This window comes from Pseudorca crassidens, chromosome 9 (assembly GCF_039906515.1).
Source record: "Pseudorca crassidens isolate mPseCra1 chromosome 9, mPseCra1.hap1, whole genome shotgun sequence".
Classification (NCBI taxonomy): Eukaryota; Metazoa; Chordata; class Mammalia; order Artiodactyla; family Delphinidae; genus Pseudorca; species Pseudorca crassidens.
The window spans coordinates 105,279,225-105,293,671 of NC_090304.1; the positions used below are offsets into that span (position 1 = coordinate 105,279,225).

The window sequence follows — 14,447 nt, forward strand, 5'->3', positions numbered from 1 at the left end:
AATGGATGGTAGGTAATACTGGATTTACAAAGCCATGTGTGTCCTCAATTACCACATGTTTTAACACACATAATGACACTCCTCTAAATCCCAAATGAATTTAAGTAAGTATCTCTCATCATATAAATTTAGCAGTTCAAGTAAGCAGTTACTGCCTGCTATGGATGGGGCACACGGTCTAGGTCACAGCTCTTAGTCTGATAATCTAATCTTCTAGTGACACATGTTGATGTGAGTCCACAGACAGAAAATGAAGCAGAGCCCATCCTGAATAAAAACAAATTCCAAAAATGCCAGCTCCCTTATCCAGTGAGGCTCTGCTCCTGGACATACGATTACACTGCTATCGGTCTTAGAAAGATTTTGAACCTTTCTACCAGACCAGTTCTTTCCACATTTTGGTACGAGGATGTTTCTGTAACTACTTCATTTTTCAGCACATTTATTAACAAACATTTCTTGAATGACCACCGTGTATCTGGAACCATGCTAAGTTCAGAGGTGCAATGCCAGGCATCCCCACCAACTCCACACTCTACACAAATGCCTCCTTTTAAAATTAGTTCTCCCCTCCTGAATCCATTTCGGATTCTTTTCCAGTTTCTATGACAGCATGACCTACTCATATTCTGCAGAGTGTCTCTCAGGGACATCTTTGCAGAATCATCTGGTTTCCCCACGAACCATATTTTACCATTTTCACATTCATTTGTTTAACTCTTATCTCTGAGTCTCCCGTGGGTTTGTCCGTTGCTTTCTTCTAAATTCCAGGCCCATTTCTGATACTTATTATTTTTTATCTTAATCCTGTAAGTCATTAACATTCCCCAAAATAGTCTAAGCGCTCTCAACATCCCACAGATTTCCCACCTCTGTTGGATGACAGTCCTCATGCCCCAGGGCTCAATTATCAGGCTCCTACACTTAATAAGTGCTCAGTAAAAAATTTGGTGGGTAAATGTATTGTCCTCTTAGGAGTTCCTCGATAGCAGTTTAGTTCTATTCATTATACACTTGGATTCTTGTAAAAGATGCATTAGTACTCTGTTTGGGGATTTGAATTAATTATTTTGGGAAATTAAGGTGAGTTTTCCCCTTAATTTTATCTTAACAAGTAAGTCAAACATGAGGCACAAAGTACATCTCAAGTCTGTTCCTTGAGCATAGATGATACACCCATGAAATGCGCAGGCTCATCCTCAGCTTGTCAGTTTCAGTGGCCCGAGAACACCCAGGCTGCTTGCTGGTTCCTACCTTAAACTGCTTCCCACACGTAGAACACAGGAAGTCCTTACGGTCTGAGTGCCGGAGCATATGCAGCCGCAGCTTGTCGGGGCGGCAGAAGGCCTTGTCGCACTCCGTACACTGGTAGATCTTTTCCGAGTGGAAGCTTCGCACGTGTTTTTTCACCTGGCAGTGAGGACACAGAAAGTCAGGGGAAATGACCAAAGGCAGCTCAGCGACGCTAGAGGGAGCCAAACGCTGTGCCGTGGATCTTCATCAGCCTGGCCTGGGAGCCAATCAGGTGTGACTGATAACGGGCCTCGGTAACACTATCCCCATCACAGAGGCCAGAAAGCCTTACCAACCTCGACCTCCCACAGAACTTGAAGAGGAAGAAGAAAATGTTCGCCTAGTCCAAGCCCTGATCACGTGCAACCCATTTTTCTTTCCTTTTTTTTTTTTTTAAGATTAAAAGCAAGAGTTCCCTTGGATTTAAATGAATCTTGGTAAAAAGTACCTATAAGAGAACAAAACATAATTCCTTCTCACTTTTTCCTGCTTCCAACATGTATAGAAGCAACTTAGCCCCTTGTAGTAACTGGTCCTTTTACATCTTTCTATCAAATCAGGTTCTGAAGAATTAAAGACATGAATTAGACGGGAGAAAACACATTACCCATATATGAGAACAGCACAACACCAGCATCATTTCCCCTTAACTGGGACTTATTCCCTATACTTTTAGATAACTTAAACAAAGGAATATGGCCTCTGAACTCTCTTTGCCATAAATACCCAGCAAAGAAGAGTTATGGATGGGAGCTAAGTAGTGAGTCATATCAAACCACTCCTGCAAGACATTTTCCTTCATTATTTTTGGAGTCTCTTGTGCCATTAAATTCCACCTTAAGGCAACTTCTCTAATTGTTTGTGTAAAGTGAGAAAATTACCAAGACTCCCAACACTAACAGAACTATGATTAAATCCTAGTCTCCTTTTGCTTTGGTAATTTTAAAAAAAAAAGAGGGAGACACAATATTTTTACTAGATATTTAGACTTACTTGTTCATTCACTAGCATGTAACAATATTAACACTTGAAGTCCAAATGAAATCATGAATATTCTGGAATTTATCCTCACCCCATTTTACTCCAGAATATAATACAGGGGAGGAGGTCAGTGTTAATACAGAAGTATATTATAGCCAAAACACGGAAGCAACCTAAATGTCTATTGACAGAGGAATGGATAAAGGAGGTGTGGTACATATATACAATGGAATATTACTCAGCCATTAAAAAGAATGAAATAACACCATTTGCAGCAACATGGATGGATCTAGAGGTTGTCATACTGAATGAAGTAAGTCAGAGAAAGAGAAATCACTTATATGCAGACTCTTAAAAAAAAAAAAGATACAAATGAACTTATTTACAAAACAGAAACAGACTCACAGACTTAGAGAACGAACTTATGGTTACCGGGGGGAAGGCAGCAGGTGGGAGGGATAGACTGGGAGTTTGGGATTGACATGTACACACTGCTATATTTAAAATGGATAACCTTCCCTGGTGGCCCAGTGGTTAAGAATCCGCCTGCCAATGCAGGGGACACGGGTTCGATCCCCGGTCCAGGAAGATCCCACATTCCACGGAGCAACTAAGCCCGTGCACCACAACTACTGAGCCTGCGTGCCACAACTACTGAGCCCACGTGCCTAGAGCCAGCGCTCCGCAACAAGAGAAGCCACCACAATGAGAAGCCCGCACACTGCAATGAAGAATAGCCCGAGCTTGCCGCAACTAGAGAAAGCCTGAGCGCAGCAACGAAGACCCAACGCAGCCAAAAATAAATAAATAAAATGGATAACCAACAAGGACCTACTGTAGAGCACAGGGAACTCTGCTCAATATTATGTAACAACCTAAATGGGAAAAGAATTTGGAAAAGGATAGATACATGTACCTATATAACTGAGTCACTTTGCTGTACACCTGAAACTAACACAACACTGTTAACCAACTATACTCCAATATATAATAAAAAGTTAAAAAAAAAACAGTATGTTATATACCAGCTTTCTCTTTGTTTCCTTCCAAAATGCATCACCTTAGTAGCACAAGACAGGAAACCAAAGTGATGGGGAGAAAATGTTTCCAGGCCAGGAAATGGGGTATGTCTTCTACAAGCGCCACATATTTTATGAGTAGTGGGTATTGGCGAGGATTAAGAAAGACTTTTTAAAGATTATAACCAGATCTGGGTGTTTATTACTTGTAATACAACTTAAATGTTTAAATGCCAATGTCTTATTTGGACAATTAAGGGTCATAGTAATCTTTTGCTTATCAAAAGTAGGTTGACTGAAGAAATATCATGCTCAACTAAGAAGATGCTGCAAAGAAGGAATGGAAATGCAGATGACAGGCTGTCTCAATCTTCCAAAACTCGAAGTTTCTTTTACCTAAAAGAGGAAGTGTTCAGGCATCGCGGTAGCAGACACTCACCTGGATGAAATCTGGGAACCGTTTCTTACAAGTTGGGCAGGTGAAGTAGCCATCACTGATATGAATGGCCACGTGATCTTTCAACAAATCAAGGCGGTCAAAGGATTCTGGGCAAAAAATGCAAGAGTAAGTCTTCTGGTCTGAGTGGAGCTTCATGTGGCTCTCCAAGGACGCACTGCTGATGAAGCCCTTGTTACAGAGGTCACAGGTCAATGGGCAGCTCCCCTCCCGCCCATGGAAGCGCAAGTGTTGGTCCAGTTTGTCCTTTTCACGGAAGGCCTTCCCACACTGCAAACATTTAAAAGGCCGGAAGGACTTCCGAATAAACAGATGCTGAAGAGCTGCATTCTGAAAGACACACACAAATGAGATTATTTAGTGAGTTAAGTGTGTAAGCAGCTCGCACATTTATAGGAAAAGAGGACAATCTCTGCAATCACAGACTTTCCACAGAAATTAAACTCTAGGACACACAGTTGAAAGATTTTTCTGGTAAAGACATTAAAAATGAAGCCATCCCCAAAGAAGTTCGTCTTGAAAAGACAAACTTTTGTGTGCTGTTTTACGTCTCTGTGTGTGTGTTTTCTTTTGAAAGGATCTAAGTAACGTTCAAAAAATAGAGGACTTATATTGGGTTGGCCAAAAAGTTCATTCAGGTTTTTCCATAAGATGTTACAGGAAAAACCCGAATAAACTTTTTGGCCAAGCCAATAGAGTAAAACAAACCCCAGAGTCAAGTAGAATAAAAATTGAAGACTTGGAAGAAATGACTTGGGTTGAGTCACACATGCATGATGAGGTTGGAGTGAGTCAGCCAAATGCTACCTGTTGAAGTCTTTGAGAAAAAGAACTTGAAGCTTGATTAAAATGCTTAGCAAAAATAAAGATAATAAAAAGAACTGAAGCGTAGTAAGTACCAAGGGCTGGGGGAAGGAGGCAGCGGATATGGGATTTCTTTCGCCGGTGATGAAAATGTCCTGGAATTAGTGGTGATGGTTGTGCAACTTTGGGACTATTCTAAAAACCACTACAAAAAAAGTGAATTTTATGGTAAGTGAATTATATCTCAATTTATGAAAAAGAATGAAAGAGAACGAAGATACAGATTTACATGAACGCGTTTGCAGCTGAGACAAGATATGGAAGCACACGTTCTAAATGGAATATGTGCCTTAATCACTTCCTACTCAGGAAATGCAGAGGACAGCTTCTCAGTGTAGCTGGTTAGCTCCACTGGTTAGAATGCCTTGCTAATTGGGTTAAGCTTATTGCTTTGTTCCCTGTCTAGACCAGTCAATTTCGCTCTTTTTTGCTTTTCAGTCACAGATTGCACTTCTAATGCTGATTAGCCATCTTGTAAATTCATCCAATTGTTATAGGGAATCCCAGTGAGGGAAGATGGTTACTTAGTGCAAATTCATCACCACCACTGAGAAAACAACTCACGTTCTACTGAGAGCAAACCAACAGAATCATCTTTCACACAGAGAATACAGAATCAATATTTTAGTTCTACTATAATGAAGACTCATTCATAAGTTCCTCAAAACACCAGGGGGAAAGTTCTAGACAGCTATGAGGTGGGGGGGGGAAATCCCTCAAAAAAATATATCTGTGAATGGGTATGCTTATGTAACTATAAGAGACTAGTAATTAAAGAATTAATGGAGGTCTTAATGCGTTATTTGTGCAATGAAAAAAGTACAATGAACAATGCTTAAACCCTTAATTTCAAATTATTCACAAGCAGCAACTTCTGAAGTAACTTTAATGTGAAATAATCATTTAGGGAAAAAGCAAAATAATTATTGTTGACTTAGTGAAAATCCTGAACATAGTTCCTATATAGCAGAGAACGTCTTTCTCGGGGCTTCTCCAATAGGGTTGGGAGAGGTATTTTACCTACTGATTTATCTTGAGTAAATATCTCGCAATTCCATCATCTTCCCAGGTTGACTGGGGTTGCATCATATTTTATTCTCCTTTGTATCTAGGTCTCTTAAAAAAATAGCTGAGCTCAAGGGAAGTGTCAATAAAAGTTTGCAAATTAATGAAATGTATTTCATAAGAAAATCAAAAAGAATTACTTCAAGATCTTTTCTGTACCACCTGAAGAGATCATCAACAACAGACCTTTTTCAAATCAGCCACAGAGCTTTCTTTCACTTCATTATACGGTTTAGCGGTCACCTAGTCTTTCTACCCTATCTGGACAGATACTTATTTTACATAAAAGCTCTCACGATTCTGGCTACTCTCCAAGCTTTACGGAAATATTGCAAAAAGAACAGATGCTATCCTGAGGTTCAGAGATTCAAGATTTAGAGTGCTCGGGGAATGCATCATTTCCTTTACCCAAGTTCAGTGATGTTTCCAAGGGCAGACATAACGCACAACAACTGGTCTTGGTCCCACGGAGATTCCACTTCCCCTTGGGCACCAAATCTGGATGGTGGTTTTGTTTCAGTCCATTATGCTAATAAGTCTCCTGTCATCTCTGTTTAGTGTGAGTGTCCTCAGACCCTTGATCTAAACCCAGCAGCCGCTGGGCTCCACTTTCTTAGCTCTACCGACAAACCTTGTTCTTACTGCCTTTTTGATTTCCATGGAGCACTGAACTAAGTGCTCAAGAACTAGGTTGTTTCTCTGATCGAATGATCCTAATGTAACCCTCTCATTACAAGGTAGTGGAAGTGCTGAAACTGTCCGCCCCCAACCCACTTGCAGGCCATTTCAGCTCTACGGTATCTTCTGCAGTTCAGAGCTGCAACTGGTACACATTTTCTAGAAGCAATCAAGAGAAAGGGTGGAAGCAGCACAGATGGGTCTCAGAGTTGTCGTTGGCCAACCACTCTGTACTGGATGGAACATAAGCTTCTTGAAAGGTGACAAAATGGTATAGTTGCTAAAACCTGTGACAAGGGATTCGACTCACACTGAGATGAATTCTGAGTCAACAGAGTCTTTGCAGACAAAACCATAAAACGTTTCTAAAGTCTGATGTTAATAGCTAAAGGAACCTAAACTGACTAATTTTCATATTATTTTGATCCTAACATTAAAAGGAAATCAATCATGTTTGTTGGCTTTTTTTTTTTTTAAACAACTTTTCTCTGGCCTGTTTTCTGCCCAGTTTTCAAAACCTCTATTGGGCTAGCCTTGCCCGGTATGTGCTACTCTCCACGACCCTCCAGGTGGTACCCGTGCTCAGGTCCGGCCAGCAACCACACCAAACAATTCCTGGGTGTCGGCCTTTGATGCTATGGCTGCCGTCCTCTGAAACCATCTCCCTTCTTCCTGTCTCTCTTTCCCAGTTTAACTCTCACTTCATCTATGAATTATTCCCCAACTCCAGCTTTCTTTGGCCTTTTACTCTTCCAACTTCTGATAGCAATTATAGGCTCTACCTTTACGTGTAGCACTTAACTGTGACCCACCTTACATTAGCATTGCCTCCCTAATTAGACTGGAAGATCCCAGAGGACAGGACACCAGTGAAATTTCTACTGTGCATCTAGGCAGTGCTGAACATACAGTCAGAACTCGGTGCCACTGCAGAAGTCATTCAGTTGTTTCAGAGCTGGAAGGGACCTTGGAGATCACTTAGTCCTACCCTTCATTTTGTGTATGAGCAAACTGCAGCCCACTCACTATTTGAAAATAAATTATCATTATTCATTAACTAATTTGCATTGACTGTAGCAACCAAACTGTCGTTTCCACCAGGATTTAGTAAGTACAGGTTGCAAAGAACAGCAGGTCAGGCAAACACTTAAATAACATTCTGTTATGTGAGTGAAACACAGGAAACAAACGTACCTGCAGCTCCAACTGAGCAGGCAGCATTAGAGGAGAGAAAAATAGTTACATTACCAATGGGGTTGGAAGGCTTCCCTTCAGTTGGTCATTACCAATCTGGATAGAAAAGATGAAAAAATACATAGCCCCTGCTTTTTAGAATGTGTGAGAGGAAAAAAAAAAATCGCTCACCTAAGACTGACCTCCAAAAGCCACATACACATGGCTTTTGCTTTGACACAAGGAATCTTGTTCCAAAACCAGTAACCCAGTTCATTCCAGAACACAAGTACGATCATGGCTACACTATGCTTACACATCCACACCTCACGAAACATGTGGGCTTTGGTTTTTTCCTTCAAAAAATTCAATCTAGAAAGCATTTCTATGGACCTAGTGAAAAATCAGAATGGCCAAAGCAGAAAAGATAGTAATTGCCCAAGAAAGAGTGAAACACAGATTGGGAATCATGTGGCATGACGGATGGAAGGTATGCAGAGCCTTTTGCCTTTCTGGTGTGTATTTATGTAGGTTTACATATCCTTTTGAAATAATATACATGGAGTCATAAGTTTTATACGTTTCCATTTCAGGACCCTTATAAAGTCTATTTAGCCTGATTGCTCAGAGTTCTCCCACGCTATCATACAGAACAAACATTTAAATGTATTTTTAAACGAAGGCACGGACTAGACTATTGTTCAAGGTCCCTTCTAGCCTATCGGCAAATAAGACCCAAAGAAACATAAGCTAAAATGATCGTCCACCTAGAAACTGTAAAGCCTCGGAAGTTATACAAAAAGTCTCTTTCATCTGCATAAAGGATTAAGAAAAGTCTTTAAACGTCCTGCTGCCACAATCACGGGTTTAAGTCATTCTCTTCTGGATGTCAATTGTCCACACAGACACTGATCTCACAAAACCACGTTGCTCTCCACATGCATCCCCCGCAGGTCCTAACGCACACTCAACGCTGTCTGTGAAATAGGGACAAAACACACCGGGCCAGGCAGCCATGGAGGCCGTGCAGCCACATGGCCTGAAGTCAAGTCACCGGTCACGCGGGTGAGACACCGCCCTACCCCCGAACCTGGAGCTTAGCTCCGAGCTGTCCCCGTGTGTGCGCTGCACCTGCCAGATCAACTTGAACTCAGGTCCCTGTGCACTGACGGGTCCTGGCATTTGCCAGTCTCCCCTTGGAAACCATTGATAAACAAATTCAAAACCCCAAACTGACTTGAGAGCTATGATTAGGCACAGATTAGCCTGGCTTCAATGTAAGTAACTATTACAACTCAGTGTACTTATCTCTCCATTTCCAATCTGTGAGTTTAGGCATCCAGAGAGTTATTCTACTCTAACTACACCAGTCCGGATGCTGCCAAGAGCCAGGCTTCTGAGTCACCGGTAAATTGATGGAATCTAGGACCGGCCATGCCAGCCTGCCACGGGACCCAGAGACCCAGAGAAACAGTTCATACTTTCTTCCAAAACAAGGGGCTTGAGCCTGTGATAGGCTAGATGCAAGCAAGCCTTATAAGTGGTGGTGAACGGCAGGGCACCTACGCGGCTGGCCGCCTAGACAGAGGTCAGCGCCCGCGGGGCGGAGGGCTGGGAGAGGGCGGGGCGGGCGTCCCGCTTACCCGGATGCGTTTGGCCCTGCGCATGTCGTCGGCCGTCAGGGTGCTCTGGGCGGGCAGCACGCTCTCCTCGTGCTGGGGCTGCAGGTGCAGCTCGTGCGTTTCCGTCTCGTGCTCCAGAGAAGACTGGGCTTCCGGTGGCAGCTGAGGGACTGCGAGCGCGGGCTGCTCTGGTTGGTCCAGCCCATTCAGAGTTGCAGGTTCAGCCTCATCGAACTGCTCCTTGGTGGGAAAATGCAGCAAGTCCTGAAATTGCAATAACCAGCAATTATTTCCCTACCTAGATAGACATTAGTGCTAGGATTTAGAATTGCTGCTTTACTTTTTAAATGACTAGCGTCGTTATGCTCAGAAAAGAATATTTTCTTTCTGAGAAAATTAGTTAGGTAACCATCCACAGGATGTAAAAACCAGGAGACATTCCAGATCATTTTGTGAGGAAAAGACTATGACAGGACTCTTCTGGAATATCATCATTTTAATTGTTTAAACTAATTAAACAGAGTCCCCCAGTAATGTCTCTGGACAATTTCAAACCTTTAGGGCAGCAGAGTTGGGTTTTTGTTGTAAGTAACGTTTGAAACAACGTTCTTTTTAGCCTTTCTCTAGTCAGACTTTAATTACCAGGCAGCACAGCACTGACAGGCAGGCCCATCACCCTCTGAGAGGCGTTTGTATTTGAATCCAGTAATGGTTCTCATAAGTTCTCTAACCAAGCATCCAAGAAGAGCTCTTGCTTTCCCATCCCCCATACCTGTGTCCCATCATCACACTTTTCCCCATTTTCACTGGTTATTTCCAAGCGGATAAATTTGGGAGGGCGTCCCGGCCGCCGACCTGGGCCAAACCGCCTCTTGCCTCGCCCCCTTCCTCTGCCTCTTGTTCTGGGGACAAGACATTGGGTTATAGATAGTCATGGTTACACAATACTGCGCAACAAATATTTCCCTGAATGATCCCGATTCACCCCAAATCTTGATCTCCTCTCACTTGATTTCTTTTCCTGATTCTTTTTTTCTAATGGAAACAATCACTTTGCTCATGCACGCTTTCCAAATTTCTCATCTTTGCCATCTACATAGCTCAAAGAGATGTCTTAAATTATTCAGAATAAAAGGAGGTTTAAAAAGTCAAAGCACTGACACCATTTTGCTACCAAAAATTCTGGAAGCTCGCACACATCTCTGCGATTCTGTGAGCAATGCAGACAGGACAGAACACGCCTAGTGTGTGTCCTGGATACAAGATTCCAGTCTTCCCCTTGCTCACCTCATGTTCCTTCCATGGAATGTGGCTATCGAGTCAAAGGAACGCCCTTGTTTTACTATAATCTTCTGGAAGGTCAGAACAAATTTCTAATTCACCGGTTCCATAGCACGTCCAGTAAACACCACATTAAACGATTCTTTATTATGGGAAATTCCGAACCTCGGCAAATGTGGAGAATACGAGGAGGCCAGTGTACCCGCTACCTCATTTCAATACTTATCAACTCGTGGCCAGTTTTATCCCATCTATAGCCTCACCACTTCTCCCACACACATACCCATTAGGCTATTTTGAAATAAATCCCAGACATCATTTCATCTGTAAATATTTCAATATGTACCTCTAAAACATAAGGACATATATTTGTATATATAATACACATATCTCCACAACAACTTTATCGCACCTAAAAAATAAGTGATAGTTGCTCAACATTTATTAAATCTAGCCAAAGTTCAAATTTGCCTAATTGTCTCAAATTTCTTTTAACAGCTGGCTAACAAACATTTTTATCTACAATGTGTCAGGCATGGAGCTTGACACTAAAGACGGTAAGTTATATGCAACAGTTTTTACCCTCACATGTCCAGTAGAGGCAGCAGACATGTAAACCAAACCTCACAATAGAATATAAAAAGTGCTATAACAGAGCCATGGTCGGAGTTTTCGGGAAACACAGGAGAGAGCGATGGAACTCCTGCTGTGTCCTCCATGCACCCCAGACGTTTGCTCCCGTGGTCACACCCTCAGCCTTGTCGTCCTTGGGAGGTGTGGAATCCCCACTGTCCTGATGCCATGCCTCGCCCGCTCCTACACGGTGTCCTAACTTCCCAGCTCACGCCCTCAGACACCTGGACTCAACGATCCTTCTGCCTCACCACCAGCTCCAGTCCAGTCCTGTGCCCTGTCTGCAGTCCTGCATCCTCTTCATGTTTTATCTCCGTCCTTCCACTCATAAGCTCCAAGGTCCTTCACTGGAGTCACTCCCTTGTACATGCTCTTCCCTCCCCACTGCTGCTTCATCACTCTTGTTGCGTTGCACGCGCTTGGTGAAACCAACTTCCTGCCGGCTCTGCACCGGCACCCTCGCAGCGAAAGATACTTGGTGACGACACAGCCGTGACTCACATGAGCCCTCACTCACGTTGCAGGCAATCACACCGGACTTCCCTGGGATATTTACTCTCCCACTTCCCTAAATGCCATTTCGCACCATCTCCTCTCTTTTCAAATCACATAAAAGCTGGCAACCCTACATCTGTCCCACCGGGACCACTCTGCCCAGAACCACTCTCATTTTTCATCTGAACTGTTGAAATAGCTTCTAACTAGACTCCCTGTCTTCACTCTTACTGCAACACAAGCTAAGGTGATAGTTTTATTTTTATCCACAGTTATGTTTAGAAATGTAACTAACATCACAATATCCCTTGATCAGCAGACTCTAAAGACTTCTTATCACACATAGAATTAAATTCAAATTTCCCGCCACTACCCATCAGGCCTATGTGATCCAGCTGCTGCTTACCCCACCCCGTGGAATTCTCCTTCACCTACCTTTTTTATATAGTGGGAATTAAACATAGGACTTCGTCTGATGAAGGAATCCTACTACTGAAAAGAGTTTGAAAATCAGAAGAATTCCTATTTCAGAATCTCTAGTTAGGGGAGATTTTACTACGGTGAAAAGATGTCCTATTGCTGGGTATTGGTTATGCTGGAAAAGACACAAGTAGTGATGAGAACCAGCGGAAAAAAGGAAATGACGGATAAGAAATGTCCTTCAGCAGCCTCCCTGGTTACCTGTCTACACACAAGCGCGCGTGTGTGCACGCACACACACACAGACCCGTAAATTCACAGATGATCTAGAAACGACACTGGAACTTTAAAAACGAAGCTTTTGAAATCTTCCCCCTTATTATTATACCTGCTAAACACATCCAGTTTCTCATCATGCGAATTGAGATGCTGCTGCAGCTGCTCTGAGCTTATAAATCGGCGGTTACATTCGTAGCAGGGCCAATTCTTCTCTTGCTCTCGAAGAACTGCAGTCGTGGGAGAGAAACCACGGAGGCTGGTGATCAACAGGCACCAATAAAACTCAGATGCCCAGTACCCACACCATTCCCTTCTCAGCGTAGCCCAGTGTTCATAAATACACAATGTCTGCTGTTCGGTTATAAAATCAAAGGCTAAAGTTTGACAGAGAATAATTGTTAGGATCTTGTTTTCTGATATATTTGCATAAGACATCAAAGGAACAAACACCCTTGTGCTACCCTCTCCCACCCCGCAATACATACAACACACACACACACACACACACACACACACACACGACCTTACCACACTGGAAAGACAAGGAGTGCTACAATGGAAATCTGTATGCAGATAACCCAGTGATTCAGATCCAAGTTTCATAATCAGATGGTATACTGTATCACAAATAACTTGAAAATCAATGCCCAAGGTAATCACTTTAGCAAAATGTTCAGAAGTACCCATTAAAGCTGATTATGTGTATACCGTATGACCCAGCAATCCACTCCTAGATGTGCACGCAACAGAAATATGCACATATGTTCACTAAAAGACATGCAAGAATGTGCACAGTGGCACCCTCATGTTAGCCAGAAACTGGAAACGACCCTGCTGTATAATAAAGAATTTTGCTGGCATTTGTCCACGGTCCCTGGGAAATAGCCTCTAAATCTTTGGAATCTCCAAGTAAGAAGCACGTCTTTGTTATTCCTGGTGATCTGGGACCATACCTGAGTTTATGCTAATGAGATGGCTCAGGATGGGGCTGGCTGTGTCAGGAAGACCAACCTTCTGCTTACAGGGTTGGGGCTTTGAGCCAGGTGGTATCAACCAGGCAGGGGAGCAGGGGCTGGAGAGCAAGTTCAATCACAGGCCAAGGAGCCAATCGCTCACACCTATGTGATGATGCCTTGAGAAAAACTCTGGACACAGAAGCTCAGGTGAGCCTTCTAGGCTGGTAATCATACATCAGTGTTCCAGGGTCGTGACATGGCCTAAGGACATGGGATCCTCCCAAACTTTGCCCTGAGTGTCTCTCCATTTGCCTGGTCCCCACGTGCATCCTTTATACTACAATGGTACTCATAAGTACAGCACTTTTCTGAGTCCCATAAATCGTGCTAGGGAATTATCACACATAAGGGGGTTAGCAGGAACTCCCTAAATTGTAGCTAGCTGGTCAGAAGTGCAGGGGGCGTGGGACCCCCAGGGCTTGAGACTACTGTCTGAAGTCGGGAGGGCCTTGTGGAAGACTCTGCCCTTGACCTGCAGAATGTGACCTCACTCCAGCTAGTCAGTGCCAGGATTGCATTGTGCAGCCCACATTTCTATGGTAGAAATAGATCAGTGAATTGCGGTACATTCACACAATGGAAACCCAAATGGCAATGAGAATAAACAAATTACATTAATACATAACAGTATGGAAGAATCTCACAAACAAAAGATTCCCAGACACCAGAAATGTACATATCACATAATTCCATTTGTAAAAAGTTTGGTAACAAGCACATCATCATATCTGTGGTGCTGAAGTCGGGAGATTAGTTACACTTGGGAGTGAGGAGGAATTACAAGGCTCAGGGGAGTCCTGGGGCCATGGCCACGCTCTGTGTCTTGATCTGGGTGCAGGTTGCCCAGGTGTCCTCACGTTACAAAAATTCATTGCGCCCTTACTTAGGATTTGCGCACTTTTCTGTGCGTAGGTTGTACTTCAGTGACATTTACTTTGAAAACAAAGTCAATGCCTACCTTGCCGTGTTCAGAGGTGATTACATCTCGATAGGGATCGTCCTCTGATCTAGGTCCTAATTTAGTATTTGGAGGTTTTCATTATATTAAATACTATTTTCCAGCACCCATGAAAGAAATGTAAATATGTCATTGTCATTTGACCCTAGAATTAGACAGGGATGTGCAGCTCTAAAGAATCTATTAGAATATCTTAAATACAGAGAGATAGAA

General features: G+C 42.9%; 1 protein-coding gene across 2 annotated transcripts in view; it reads right to left on the minus strand.

Annotated features, from left to right (window-relative positions):
• Window positions 1–14,447, minus strand: part of PRDM10 (PR/SET domain 10) — an 87,574-nt gene that overhangs the window by 17,654 nt on the left and 55,473 nt on the right. For both annotated transcript variants that reach the window (XM_067751575.1, XM_067751574.1), the window contains 5 exons: window positions 12,370–12,487; window positions 9,925–10,054; window positions 9,174–9,416; window positions 3,733–4,080; window positions 1,255–1,410 (listed from right to left, as the gene is read on the minus strand). In XM_067751575.1, coding sequence (XP_067607676.1) covers window positions 1,255–1,410; window positions 3,733–4,080; window positions 9,174–9,416; window positions 9,925–10,054; window positions 12,370–12,487 — 995 coding nt within the window. The remainder of the gene's footprint in view (window positions 1–1,254; window positions 1,411–3,732; window positions 4,081–9,173; window positions 9,417–9,924; window positions 10,055–12,369; window positions 12,488–14,447) is intronic.